At 36.8% G+C, this 14,032-nt stretch overlaps 1 protein-coding gene across 3 annotated transcripts in view; it reads left to right on the top strand.

Annotated features, from left to right (window-relative positions):
* EXOC6 (exocyst complex component 6) overlaps positions 1 to 14,032 on the top strand; it is a 215,349-nt gene that overhangs the window by 176,957 nt on the left and 24,360 nt on the right. For all 3 annotated transcript variants that reach the window (XM_007471565.1, XM_007471564.1, XM_007471566.1), the window contains one exon: positions 541 to 614. In XM_007471565.1, the coding sequence (XP_007471627.1) occupies positions 541 to 614 (74 nt within the window). The remainder of the gene's footprint in view (positions 1 to 540; positions 615 to 14,032) is intronic.

Raw genomic sequence — 14,032 nt, forward strand, 5'->3', positions numbered from 1 at the left:
CATCATCCTCATTTTGCTACTTTGAACATTTTACCTGCTGTAAAATGTAAAACTGCATGTAAAACTGACTTCTTACATGGCTGCCTATTATCGCTGTTAGCTAGAGTAGGATTTGTGTAGAGCATATTCTGTAACAAAGCACGTTTCGAAATATGTTGACAACCGTGCAATTGGTATAGTTTCAAAATGCTTCTATAATCATTCACTTAAGGCTAAAAAGAGTCAGAAAACTTTTCTTGATTGAAGTATATTACTACCCTTGAACTTTTACAAAAGTTAAATGGATAACCATTTAAAATTTATTGTAATTAAGGATTAGAGTAATTAAATGGCAGATTGGAAGTTTAAAATTATTAAAATATTTGTGGTAATGGGTGTGGAGAACATTCTCAGTGGTGAAAATTGAAGGTTATAAATAGTCTTCATTTGAGATGATTACTTGTAAATATTATAATACATTTGTAATGAGTAGAAATTAATTTAGTGGTTAAACCCTTGTATATTTTACAATCTTGTTTTTATTCTTTTTCTTTTAAATAGTGTTTGCCAGCTCTGAGCCCGTTCCAGGATTCCAAGGGGATACTCTGCAGCTAGCATTCATTGACCTCAGACAAGTAAGATGTAATAATGTACTTCGCATTTATTGGTTTCTACTTCTCACCTTTTTTTTTTTTTTTTTTTTTTTTTAATGCTACAGGAATGCTTGTTTGCCTTGAAAAAACTTTTCTTTAGAAAAGTGCTTCTTTTTTTTTGCGGTACGCGGGCCTCTCACTGTTGTGGCCTCTCCCGTTGCGGAGCACAGGCTCCGGACGCGCAGGCTCAGCGGCCATGGCTCACGGGCCCAGCTGCTCTGCAGCATGTGGGATTTTCCGGGACCGGGGCACGAACCCGTGTTCCCTGCATCGGCAGGCGGACTCTCAACCACTGCGCCACCAGAGAAGCCCTAGAAAAGTGCTTCTTTGATAACTGTATTTGGTCCTTCTTTTGAACCTCTGCCCATTCAGTGTCTGAACTTCATGGGGCATTCTTATTGGTGAATATTTAACTTAGTTATTACTTGCAAAGCACATGAATAAATAAAAACTTTGTACTTTGGTTTAATAACACTTGAAGCTTAAGTTATTTCTTAATGATTTCATGGTCGTATATGAAAATTGGTAGTATAACATTAGTTTTAGGACCCAAGTTAAATGTAAATTATTACAACCTAGAAAGGAACCCCTTGCTTAAAATGTTGTCAGTGTAAAGAATGTTATTTCTATAGTTTTTCTGTATGCTTCCAGAAAGAAGGATAAAACTAATTTTTAAAGGTAATTAATTATACATTTATGTAATTCTTTTCTAGTCACATAACTCTAAGTATAATAACAAATATGATTTTTAAATTTCTTCTGTTCAGTTTACTGTTTAACTTCTCTTTTGTCATTTTCTTTATTTTCTTCATATTACCTTTTTCCATCTCCCTCATAATTTTGCTTCTTATTCCTTTCTTCCTCTTTCCTCCTCCTCCTTTTTCTTTTTCTTTCTTAATCATAGGATTAAGGAGCTTAATAAAGCTGAGAGGCACAAGAGTGTGGAGGAGGGGTAGATCCAAGTTAGAGGGCTTAGGAGTGCTAGGATTGACAACAGGTGTGACTGCTGCCCTTGGCAAGAAGAACCAAATGGAGATGGAATTAAAAGAAACTCACTGTGATATCAGTCTATTAATGGTCCCATCCCCTTTGAGGGATGGAGATAACTGGAGGTGGGGCTCCACCATTGGTATGAATAGACTCTTCCACAGTGATGTTTGGAACAGGACCAGTGTGAGCAGTTAAAGAGCTCTTATTTTAATAAATGTTTGAACACAGAGCTGCTTTTTCTAATTCCAAGCCAGTGTTCAATAAGTATTTATGAAATACTAAGTATTGATTATTTGGAGAGAGGAGATATAGTTGAAATAGACACAAAAGTAATATGAGAGAGTTTCATCCTTATGGAGCTTAACAATCCTTTAGAGAAGCACAATACCCACAAACTGGCTAGGAATACTTATAAGACAGTGAGTCGTGTGGAAATAACTGGTATTTCAAATCAAGTTTAGAAGAAAATTGAAAAAGCTGTTCTGTCTCCCAATTATAATCTGTAAAGCACTGAACATATTTATGAAATATTTTCATAACATAAATATGAAATAACCTAAATATTTTTATAACCTAAATACATATGAAAATGTATTCATATTTATTTCTGTTTACAATTGGTGCTCATGTATTATGCCAAACAAGAAACACTATTATGAGTGACCTAGATCTACAGATGGTTAGCTTTACTAAGTTAAGGGGAAGACAGTAGAAAATGAAGAAAGTGGATTCTGAACTTCCATTTCAGTTTATTAGAAGATATTCTTACTATTGAAGGTAGGTCCATTTTCTTTACAAGGAGTTATCTCTGTTGCTGTCCTGTTGCCCCTAATAAGATGATATAGAAAACTGAGTTCTTTACTAAGCTGGAAACAGGTTTGGTGGTATATTTATTTCCAAATTAGGTTATGACCACTTACATGAATATGATCTCCAATCCAAAGAATATGTGATTCAAGGATAGCTCCCATTATATACAAATAATCTTTTCACAGAAAATTTAAAATTTATTGTTTGCTGTTTTCTCAGTTTTGTACGAATTTTTATGCTGTTAACTAGCTTGTAATCTCATTGTATGATTGTAGATGGGATCACATAATTTAAAAAAAATTTTTATTAGAGTATAGTTGATTTACAGTGTTGTGTTAGTTTCAGGTGTACAGCAAAGTGATTCAGTTATACATACAAATATATTTATTCTTTTTCAGATTCTTTTCTCATATAGATTATCACAGAATATTAAGTAGAGTTCCCTGTGCTATACAGTAGGTCCTTGTTGGTTATCTATCTTGTATACAGTAGTGTGTGTATGTTTATCTCAAGCTCCTGATTTATCCCTTCCCCCAGTGTTTCCCCTTTGGTAACCATAAGTTTGTTTTTGATATCTGTAAGTCTGTTTCTGTTTTGTAAATAAGTTCATTTGTATCATTTTTTTGAAAATTAGATTCCACATATGAGTGATATCATATGATATTTGTCTTTCTCTGACTTACTTCACTTCATATGATATTCTCTAGTTCCATCCATGTTACTGTAGGATCACATAATTTATAAAGCTGTTGGCAAAGATTCTGTTCCTTGATTTGTCCAGGTAGGTAGTTAGTTCAAAGCAGATTAAAACTCTGATCCTAGGTACTTTCTTCCTTCAAACACAATCATCATTTGACAGCAAAGAAATCCTCTCTACAAGCATATAGCTCACTAGGGAATTGTTATGAAGGCAGACTTATAAATATTAATAAACATCTCAAATCTTTTTGGTTGATTTACTTATCAAGTAGTGCACTTAGAGGCATTAAGTCCTGATTGCCATTTCCTCATCAAGGTAATTTCTTTCTTTTTTTTTTTTAAATATTTATTTATTTATTTATTTATGGCCGCATTGGGTCTTCGTTGCTGTGCGCGGGCTTTCTCTAGTTGCAGTGAGCGGGGGCTACTCTTCGTTGCAGCACACGGGCTTCTCATTGCAGTGGCTTCTCTTGTTGTGAAGCATGGGCTCTAGGCATGTGGGCTTCATTAGTTGTGGCATGCAGGCTCAGTAGTTGTGGCTCGCAGGCTCTGGAGTGGAGGCTCAGTAGTTGTGGCACACGGGCTTAGTGGCTCCGTGGCACGTGGGATCTTCCCGGACCAGGGCTCAAACCCATGTCCCCTGCATTGGCAGACGGATACTTAACCACTGCAAGGTAATTTCTTTAAGAGACTTAGGTGAATAAAAAAGTCTATTATGAAACATTTAGAATTCTGAAACCTATTATGACAAGTATATAGAACTGTTAAAATAAAAGCTTTATATAGAAATAACTAGTTAATATAAAACAGTTTTAAAGTATGGTAGTTAGTATGCAGTGGAAGTGAGTCGTGGATAGAAAATTTTGGTGAGCTAATTTTTGGCATTAATTTTTCTAGTCTTAAAAGAGGCTTAAAATTATTTTCTCTGATTTTTAATGTTAAAATTTAATTATGCTCTCTTCTTGTACTTTTGTACTCTAAAACAAGAAGAGGGACTTCCCTGGTTGCACAGTGGTTAAGAACCCGCCTGCCAGTGCAGGGGACACGGGTTCGAGCCCTGGTTCAGGAAGATCCCACATGCCACGGAGCAACTAAGCCCATGTGCCACAACTACCAAGCCTGCGCTCTAGAGCCCACGAGCCACAACTACTGAAGCCCGCGTGCGGCAGTGAAGACCCAACACAGCCAAAAATAATAAATAAATAAATAAACAAACAAACAAGAAGATGCAACTAATTCTTTTTTTTAAATTAATTAATTAATTTATTTTTGGCTGCATTGGGTCTTTGTTGCTGTGTGTGGGCTTTCTGTAGTTGCAGTGAGCAGGGGCTACTCTTTGTTGCAGTGCACGGGCTTCTCATTGCAGTGGCTTCTCTTGCTGCGGAGCACGGGCTCTAGGTGCACAGGCTTCAGTAGTTGTGGCACGTGGGCTCAGTAGTTGTGGCTCATGGACTCTAGAGCGCAGGCTCAGTAGTTGTGGCATATGGGCTTAGTTGCTCTGCGGCATGTGGGATCTTCCCGGACCAGGGCTCAAACCTGTGTCCCCTGCATTGGCAGGTGAATTCTTAACCACTGTGCCACCAGGGAAGTCCCGATGCAACTACTTTTGTCTTCAGCTACTGGACCGCTGTGATATAACTTGAATTTTATGATTTGAGAGGCCTGGATTTAATAATTTGATAATGATAGTTATTTTTCACCTATATTTGTTTTTCAAATTAACTTACAAACAGTTTAGTGATGAAATGCCAAGTATGGGAATTGGCCAAAAATAAAATTCATTTTGAAAACTTTAATCTCATATGCGGTGATGTAATGTTTTTTATCAGTATCAGTGATTATTTAAATAAGGATACCTTAAGTTTCAGTAGTGTTTTTATGTTCCTGACTTCATAAAGATATTTCATAGCAGCATATTATTTTAACACTTTATGTGAAGCAGTATATCACCAAACGTAAAGAGGGTGCTAACACTTTTATTTACATTTCAGTTGAATTTCTGCACTTTTCCTTTTTTTTTCCCCCTGGTCTGTGATCCATTTCTGTCTTAATAGGGCAGCTGACAGTTCTTTTCAAGTATACTTAGAAAGGCAAAAAAGCCCTTTTCATAGTACTTATAAGGGGTCATGCTTCTGTTTTTTAGTTTGAATTTGATACTGCTTCATGAATTGCTGGGTATGAAAGATTAGGAAGTAGGTCTAGTGGTCAAATTTTACCTGCCCACCCGGACTTTGCCCTGAGGTCAAACTCCTGATATTTGCTGTTCTGAATAGAGGAGTTGATGACAAGTATGAGCTGATACAAGAGGAAAGTTAGAACCATATCAAAGCTGAAGGCAAGAGAATTGGGACTCAATGAGAGACTGTAGCTAAAAGATGGATCATCAGAATTGCCCTCTTCTAAAGAAAAGGAAATAGCTGACCTGTGAGTGAAAAGACTTTATCATCCTGCCAATCACATGCTTGCTAATGGAAGCCAGTTATCTCAACAACGTTTTAAGACCTACTGCCCCAGTAGACAATGTGGAGGATTAGCAGTACTGGTACCGCATTATGTGAGTATATACTACTTCACTCAATTTTAAACGTGCCGTTTGAACATGATTTGTCTGTGTATACATTTTTTATAAGTAAAGCCTACCATCCTTCTACCCCCAGTTCTGAAATGAAGTCGCTAAATGGTGAAGGACTTTGGTATACTTACTTGTATCTGTTTTCTTTTACAAAGACCATCTCTTTTGTTAAATGTAATCTTTCAAATGGATTTCTGAAATTCTTTTGACAATGTATGAAAACCTTAAAATTTTTAAACTATTTTTATTATAAGACTCTTTGTATAATGTATAGTATTCAGTGATACTTTTCAAAATAACTCGTTCTTAATACATAGCAAGATTTCAGTAAATATCACTGGAAAGTGAGGTGTCCCATATAACTGAATTTCCCAAGAAACTAAAAGATTAGGTTTTTTTGTTTTTGTTTTTTAAATTTTATTTATTTTTGGCTGCGTTGGGTCTTCACTGCTGTGCGCGGGCCTTCTCTAGCTGCGGTGAGCAGGGGCTACTCACCGTGGTAGCTTCTCCCGCTGCAGAGCATGGGCTCCAGGGCACCCGGGCTTCAGTAGTTGTGGCTCTCGGGCTCTAGAGCACAAGCTCAGTGGTTGTAGTACACAGGCTCAGCTGCTCCACAGCATGTGGGATCTTCCCGGACCAGGGATGAAACGCGTGTCCTCTCCATTGGCAGGTGGATTCTTAACCACTGCACCACCAGGAAAGTCCACTAAAGATTAGTTTTTAATCACCAAAACTTTAAAAATGTAGCCAATTTAGCGGGAAACTTTAAAAATGTATTTCTCACTTTCATAGCTTCTTATTGAGCATAATTCTCACAGTAGACTGAGCATCCATGGCTCACTAATAATCCTAATACTAAATCCTCTTTACCTGGTCCTATTTCACTTTGTGATAAGTTAGACTGGCAAGATATTATTGCAGCATTTGACAATATCTTGATAATCCTTCAGACAATGTGGAGAGGTTGAGGTAGGTTGGATGATAATGCAGTTAGGTAGGTTTGAAGCTAATAAAACAGTTTCTTCCCTAAAGAATGTTGGCTGATGTATCTTTTCACTGTATATTTTCCTGAAGTGTCTTTCCAGGAACACTGATTTCTCAAGATGAGAAAAGATTTCTTTAAAAAAGATTCCAAGTCAGCTAAGTTTGGGAAACACTTTGTACTCTAATCCCCTCTTAGAGACTTACCATGTGCATTAGAATTGTAAGGACTGAGAAATGGTGCAGTAAACCTAAACTCATCACAGAACACATCCCTTACTAATTTTGGCTTGTATTACATGAAATATACTTTGGGAAATGCTGCTTTAAGTTAAGATTCTGGCAGCACCCTCTAGATGTCTGTCTTTGACAGTTTGGGATCAACATAACATATTTTTTAAATGATGACTTGGATAAATACATAGAAGAAATATGAATTATTTGTATAGATTACACAAAGCTAGAAGAGTTACCTAAGATGATAGAAGACGAAATCAAAGTGCTCTCAGTAGTCTTGAGTGATAAGCCAAAGCCAAAAAAGTTAAATTTAGCAAGAAAAATATTAAGTGCTGTATTTAATTTTTTTTAATTAAATTTTTAAAAATACAGGATGTAGGAAATCTGACTTATATTATGAAAAAGACCTGGTCATTTTAGTTAACTCCAAATGAACCAACAGCGTGCTGGGAATTCTTAGACTACACTAATCAAAGTGTGGCATTTGGGTTAGACCACTGTGCTTTGGGGCTGTTAAGACTGTGCATGATGGTATGGACGCTCACAAATTGGAGAGCACATAAGAGAGAACTACAAAGGTAGTGAGTGATCGGATACCTTGTCATATGAAGAGCCTTTTAAAAATCTGGGAATAGGGAACCTCCGTGGTGGACCAGTGGTTAAGAGTCCTCACTTCCACTGCAGGGGGTGCAGGTTCGATCCCTGGTTGGGGAACTAAGATCCCATATGCTGCATGGCTAAAAAAAAAAAAAAAAAAATCTGGGAATATATAGTCTAAAGCCTTAGAGAGGTATGCCTTTGTAGTGCAAATCAAATATGTGGTTCTTATTAGCTTATATATGAGCCATTTTCTTTTTCTATACCATTTTCTTCTTCATGTTACAACCCTGTGCCATAAAAATTACAATTTTTCTTTCTCTATCTACAATTAGATTCCATTTTCAAGTATTTTATTTCAGGCAAAATAGGGAAAAGAGGAGTGATCATTCCTCTGAACTATATTTAGAGAATTTGAGAGAGAATTCGAATTGTGCAAAATATATATGGATCTCATAGCACTTTCCAAATGTTTTATTGAAATATAACATACATTCAGGCAAATCATACTATTGCTGATTTTTGAAAAAGTAAATACATCTCTGTAACACACAGATCAAGAAAAAGAACTTGACCAGTAAGTACCTCAAAAGAGACCCCTACCCCTCACTGCACTTCTCCCTCTCAAAGGATAGCAACTATTGTTACTTCTAACACCACAGATAAATTTTGTCTGATTTTGAACTTTGTATACATGGAATCATGCAGTATTAACTTTCTTTTATAAATTTAATTTTATTTATTTTTTATACAGCAGGTTCTTATTAGTTATCTATTTCATACATATTACTGTGTATATGTCAATCCCAATCTCCCAGTTCAACCTACCACCACCACCCCTGACCCCAATATTAACTTTTTGGTTCTGCCTTCTTTTTTTTTTTTTTTTTCTTGCGTTATGCGGGCCTCTCACTGTTGTGGCCTCTCCCATTTGCGGAGCACAGGCTCCGGACGCGCAGGCTCAGCGGCCATGGCTCACGGGCCCAGCCGCTCCGCGGCATGTGGGATCTTCCCGAAACGGGGCACGAACCCGCGTCTCCTGCATCGGCAGGCGGACTCTCAAGCACTGCGCCACCAGGGAAGCCCTGGTTCTGCCTTCTTTTGCTCAATATTATGTTTGTGAAATTTATCTATGTTGTTACATGTAGCTATGGTTCATTCATTCCCTTTGCTGTGTAGTCTACCATTATATAAATATACCATAATTTATACACTCTACTATTGATGGACATATGAATTGATTCCAGTTTTATTGTTACAGATTGAACGAACATGACATTCTTTTGCATGTCTTTTGGTGAACAGACCCATTTTTGTTAAGGTATTTACCTAGGAGTGGAATTGCTGAGTGAGGGGGGTAGGTATATGGTCAGTTTTAATAGACACTGAAGCAGTTTTCCAAAGCAAGAATACTAGTTCGTACTTCAGCCAGCAGTGTAGAAGAGTTCTTGTTGCTCTGCATCCTTGGCATCACTTGATGTTAGTTGTCTCTTCCTTTTCAGCCATTCCAGGGAGTATACAATAGTTTTACATTGTGGTTTTAATCTGTGTTTCCTTGATGACTTATAAAATTGAACTCCTTTTCATTTATTTATTGTCTATTTGAATATCCTCCTTTGTGAGTAAACTTTTCAGGTTTTTTGTCATTTTTTTCTATTGGATTGTCTGCTTAATGATTTCCAGAAGTTCTTTGTATATTCTGAATATGAGTCCTTCCTTTGTCAAATGTGTGTATTGCAAGCATCTTCTCCTGCTCTGTGGCTGGTCTGTACACTCTTAGTCGTGGCTTTTGATGAATAAAAGCTCATAATTTTAATGAAATCCAATTTATCATTTTTTCCTTCATGATTAGTTCTTTTTAATGTCCAGTTTAAGAAGTCTTTGCCTTCCCCTGAAATTATAAATGTTTTTTTCTAAAAGTTTTATTGTTTTACCATTCATACTTAGGTTTACAATCCATCTGGAATTGATTTTGGTATGGGGTGTAAGGTTCAAGATTGATTTTGTTCCACATGGTTATGCAATTGACCCAGTACCATTTATTGAAAAGAATTGGCTCTCATAGCATTTTTTTAAATAAATTTATTTATTTTTATTTTTGGCTGCGTTGGGTCTTTGTTGGAGCACGTGGGCTTTCTCTAGTTGCGGGGGGGCTACTCTTCGTTGCGATGCGTGGGTTTCTCACTGCGGTGGCTTCTCTGCCTGCGGAGCACAGGCTCTAGACGTGCGGGCTTCAGTAGTTTTGACACACGGGCTCAGTAGTTGTGCTCGCAGGCTCTAGAGCGCAGGCTCAGTAGTTGTGGCACACGGGCTTAGTTGCTCCGCAGCATGTGGGATCTTCCCAGACCAGGGCTTGAACGTGTCTCCCCTGCATTGGGAGGCGGATTCTTAACCACTGCACCACCAGGGAAGTCCCTCTCATAGCATTTTAATGTAAAATAGTTATAAAACACAAGACTTTGAAATGTAAATGATATGTGCTTCTAATATACAAGTAAAATGGTTTCTGTTGTCCCCCAGCTAACTGTATGCTTATATTTCATGATTCATGCCATTCCCCGTTAGTAAATTAGTTATCAAGTTGAGGTTTTAAAATAGCAGCCTAACTATACCCCCACCACATCAAAGGTATTTTTAAAAATAAAGCAATTCTAGAGCAAGTATTCATAACAATTCAGGTAACATAAAAGAAAAAAGCTAAGCTACAAGCCCATGAAGACAAGAATCATGCCTTTTTTGTTCACTACCATACATGTATTGCTTAACCCTATTCCTGGCACATAGTAAACAATCAATAAATGTTGAATAAGTGAATGCAAATTATTCAGCTATATTCAAACATATTTTTGGTGTACAGAAAAAACACCTTATTTGGAATTGGGATATTACATGTAAGTTAATGTTCCACGTAAAGAAACATACTTTAAAAGCAGTAAAAATTTTTTTATTTCCGTTATTTTTGATGGGAGTATTTCTAAAAATACATGACACATTTCTTTGCCTTCTCAAGTAAACGTGTAAGCATTACAAACATTTCTTGATTTACCTTGGTCATCATTAGGGATACTAAAATAATAATATGTTATTTCTAAGAAATATTGTCATTGCTCCAAACCCAACTGTTCTTCTATGGATAAAGAAATATTTTGAACAGGGGAATTATAGGAATTTAGACAAAGGCAGTATATGCCTTAATTGAGTGATCAGCAATGACTAAATATAAAGCAGAACTTAAATAAAGCACCATGTCCTAAACTTCTGTTATTTGGAACAGTGAGTCATGAAGAAAGTAAATTATAGACAAATAATTTTAGGAAATCCTGAATATTGTGTTCCTCTCTTGTAAATTCACAATTTCATTGGCACATTGAAGGCTTTGAGAAGTCCTATAATAGAGATGTATCCCCTTTTTCCCCCCAAACCTGTTTGAGTACTAAATACTTTTCAAAAAAAAAATCTCTTACTATCCTGCAAATCAGTGTTCTGTGGCACACAGTTTGAAAACACTGAATTATGTGGACCACTATTGCACTGCATTACTCTATGGATTCCTAGAACTATGTTCTGGTTAAAACATAGGGCTCTGAAAGCAAAAAGGTAAGCCTTTCAGTACATAGATGAAATTTAAATATTAAAATACAAATAATACAAAAGTGATGAACACAGTAGAAAGTTTTCAAAAATAATTTGTTGAACTTCCTCTTTTTTAAAACATTCAGACGATTTTATGAAGGATGGTAATTACTAGAGGATTAATGCTGCTTAGCTTCAGTAAACCAGTCAGTCAGTCATACAGAATAACTTGTTTTTAAGAAGCATGAGACAGTAACACAGGATTGCTTGTGAAGAATGAAGAGATTAAAGTGGGAAATTAAAATACCAGCTCATATGGAGTTCAGATCCTAACAGTTGTCAGATTCCTTAGTGAATCATCAAGGCTATTGTTATTGAGCCACAGTATGCATACTTGGAGAGAAGTAAAGAATATATTTGCTACTCCCCCCCTCCCCCTTACTAATACACTGTAAATGAGATGGGAAAATTTTGAAGGAGATATTTTGATAAATTAATCAAAGTACGTTCTATATTTTGTTTGTTATAAAGAGCATCTCCTAGTATTAAATACATTTGAAGTGACTTTTTTCGAGATAACTGCACCTTTCCTTAAGACAGAAAACCTAATACCTTCCAAAATAAGAATCTTAAAACAAAGCCAAAACATCACAAAGAAGATAGTATTACTACTTAGTGGTACTAAAAACATGATGAAAAAACTTCAAAGTCCTTTAGAACTTACAGAAATTTTTTGCCTAGATGGTTTACTTTACACATTAACTTAGCTGTAAGCACCTTCAGATACAAAAAGAGAAGGGGTAGGGGAACAAAAGCTGCTTTGTTCAGTTTGCCTCTTTTACCTGTCACCAAGTCCTCCCTAGCAGGCAAAGGAGGAGCTGTACACCTAAAAAACCTCTTTTACCTTCCATCACTTCTTTGATCTGACATAATTTAAAGAATGTATTTTTTAAAAGTCATTTTGTGACCCGATACGTGCATCTTTTTATTAATGGTACCCAGGGAAGATTCTCTGCGTCCCAGAAGAGTCAATGGACCATTCTGAATATTAAGCCAATTATTTTTAGTTTTTTTTTTTAACTTTATCAATTTTTGGAACTTGACTATCCATATCCTGATCCATTATGATCTCATATAGTTGGAACAGGAGTACAGTATATGCCATTTTTAAAAAAGGCAACCCATAAAACTACTTCAGATCTGTTTTCTTATTTATATATGTCATCAACATACATGCCATTTTCTTTCATGATAAATTCCAAATCTGGGCTTCTCAGTACCATATGCCACATGAGGAGACTAAGCAGCCATTAGCTGTGACTATTGCTCATTTGACTTCTCCGATATTCTACCACTTTGTAGAGAAATCTGTTAGGAATGATTTGTAGCCTTTTACTGGGTTTTTTTTTTCCCTTCAGCGTTCAACTCCACGAGCAGGAATTGGTTATAACATAGATTGCATTGCATAAAGGTCCTTATGTGCCTTTAGATCAGGGGTTCTAACCTGGGGATCACAGGTTGGTTTTAGGAGGCTTATGCAAAATTTTGTCTATATGTGCATATTTCCAAGAAGAAGGTCCAATGTTTTAATAGATTCACAAAGGCATCATATATGACCTAACAACAGTTATCTCACCATCACTGCTCTAGGGAAACTGAAAGCTGTCCAGATGAAGCCAGATCACACAGAGATGTCCCATTTCCAGAGATGTCTTTATTTATTAAACAAATATTTGAGCACCTGCTCTGGGCACTCTTTTAAGTGCTGGTGATACAGTGGTGAAGAAGATAGGCAAGATCCCTGCTCTTAAAACTTGTTTTGTTGGAGGGAGATCCGTAACAAACAATGATAATTTCAAATAGCTTTATATAGAATTTCAAATACATTTAGATTCTGTGAGAAAAATAAAACTGGTTAACATGAATAGTGACTGGGAGTTAGTGGACCACTTCAGATTGGGTTGTCAGGGTAAACCTCTTTAAGGAGTAGGTATCAGAATGAAATTAGGAGATATCGGGAAATAGTATTCCTGGCAGAGGGAGGAGCAAATGAAAAGTCCTAAGGTGCTGTCAGGGAAGAGAAAGTATGGCTATAGTGTAGTGAGCAAGGAGAAGAGAGGTGCAAATGAAATTGGAAAGGTTATCAGAGCCAAGTCATGTAGGACCTTGAGGGCCTTGTTAAGGAGTTTGGGATGTTATGTATGATGGGAAACCATTCAAGGATTTTAGGCAGGTTAGTATCATCCTCTGATTTGCATTTGAAAAAGATTATGCTGGCTATTCGAAGGAGAATAGATTGAAAAGGGACAAAATTAGAATCAGGAAGAACAGTTAGATGATTATTTTGGTAGTCTAGGGTATAGATGATTGATTGCTATTACTTGATTACTGATGCTGTGGTTCACTATATTTCACAGTAGCTTCTTCATGTAGACTCAGAGGTTTCTGTTTTCAGTATGAGAAATGGTTGAATTTATCCACAGCAACTAGTTTGTTTTTATCTCAAAATACTGTGAGTTATCCAACTAATTATATTTTCTTCTTCATTACGGAGGTAGAGTGCTCAAATATATAGGATAGCATCACATGCATTTTGTATACTAACCTTATCTTCTCTCCTGTCTTCACTTTCTCTTGGCCCTGACTTTTCTCAGTTATTAAGCTGTATTTATCTTTTTCTTTTTTTTTTTTTTTTTTTTTTTTTTTGGTACGCGCGCCTCTCACTGTTGTGGCCTCTCCCGTTGCGGAGCACAGGCTCTGGACGTGCAGGCTCAGCGGCTATGGCTCACGGGCCCAGCCGCTCCGCGGCATGTGGGATCTTCCCGGACTGGGGCACGAACCTGTGCAGACAACAGTTTAGGGGTAGCGTACGTGTTAGGGCACGGTTTTGTGTGAGCAAACAGGTTAAGATTAAGGGACGGTGTAGGATAAGGATAAGGGG

This window comes from Lipotes vexillifer, unplaced genomic scaffold (assembly GCF_000442215.2).
Source record: "Lipotes vexillifer unplaced genomic scaffold, Lipotes_vexillifer_v1.1 scaffold325, whole genome shotgun sequence".
In the NCBI taxonomy this organism is placed as follows: domain Eukaryota; kingdom Metazoa; phylum Chordata; class Mammalia; order Artiodactyla; family Lipotidae; genus Lipotes; species Lipotes vexillifer.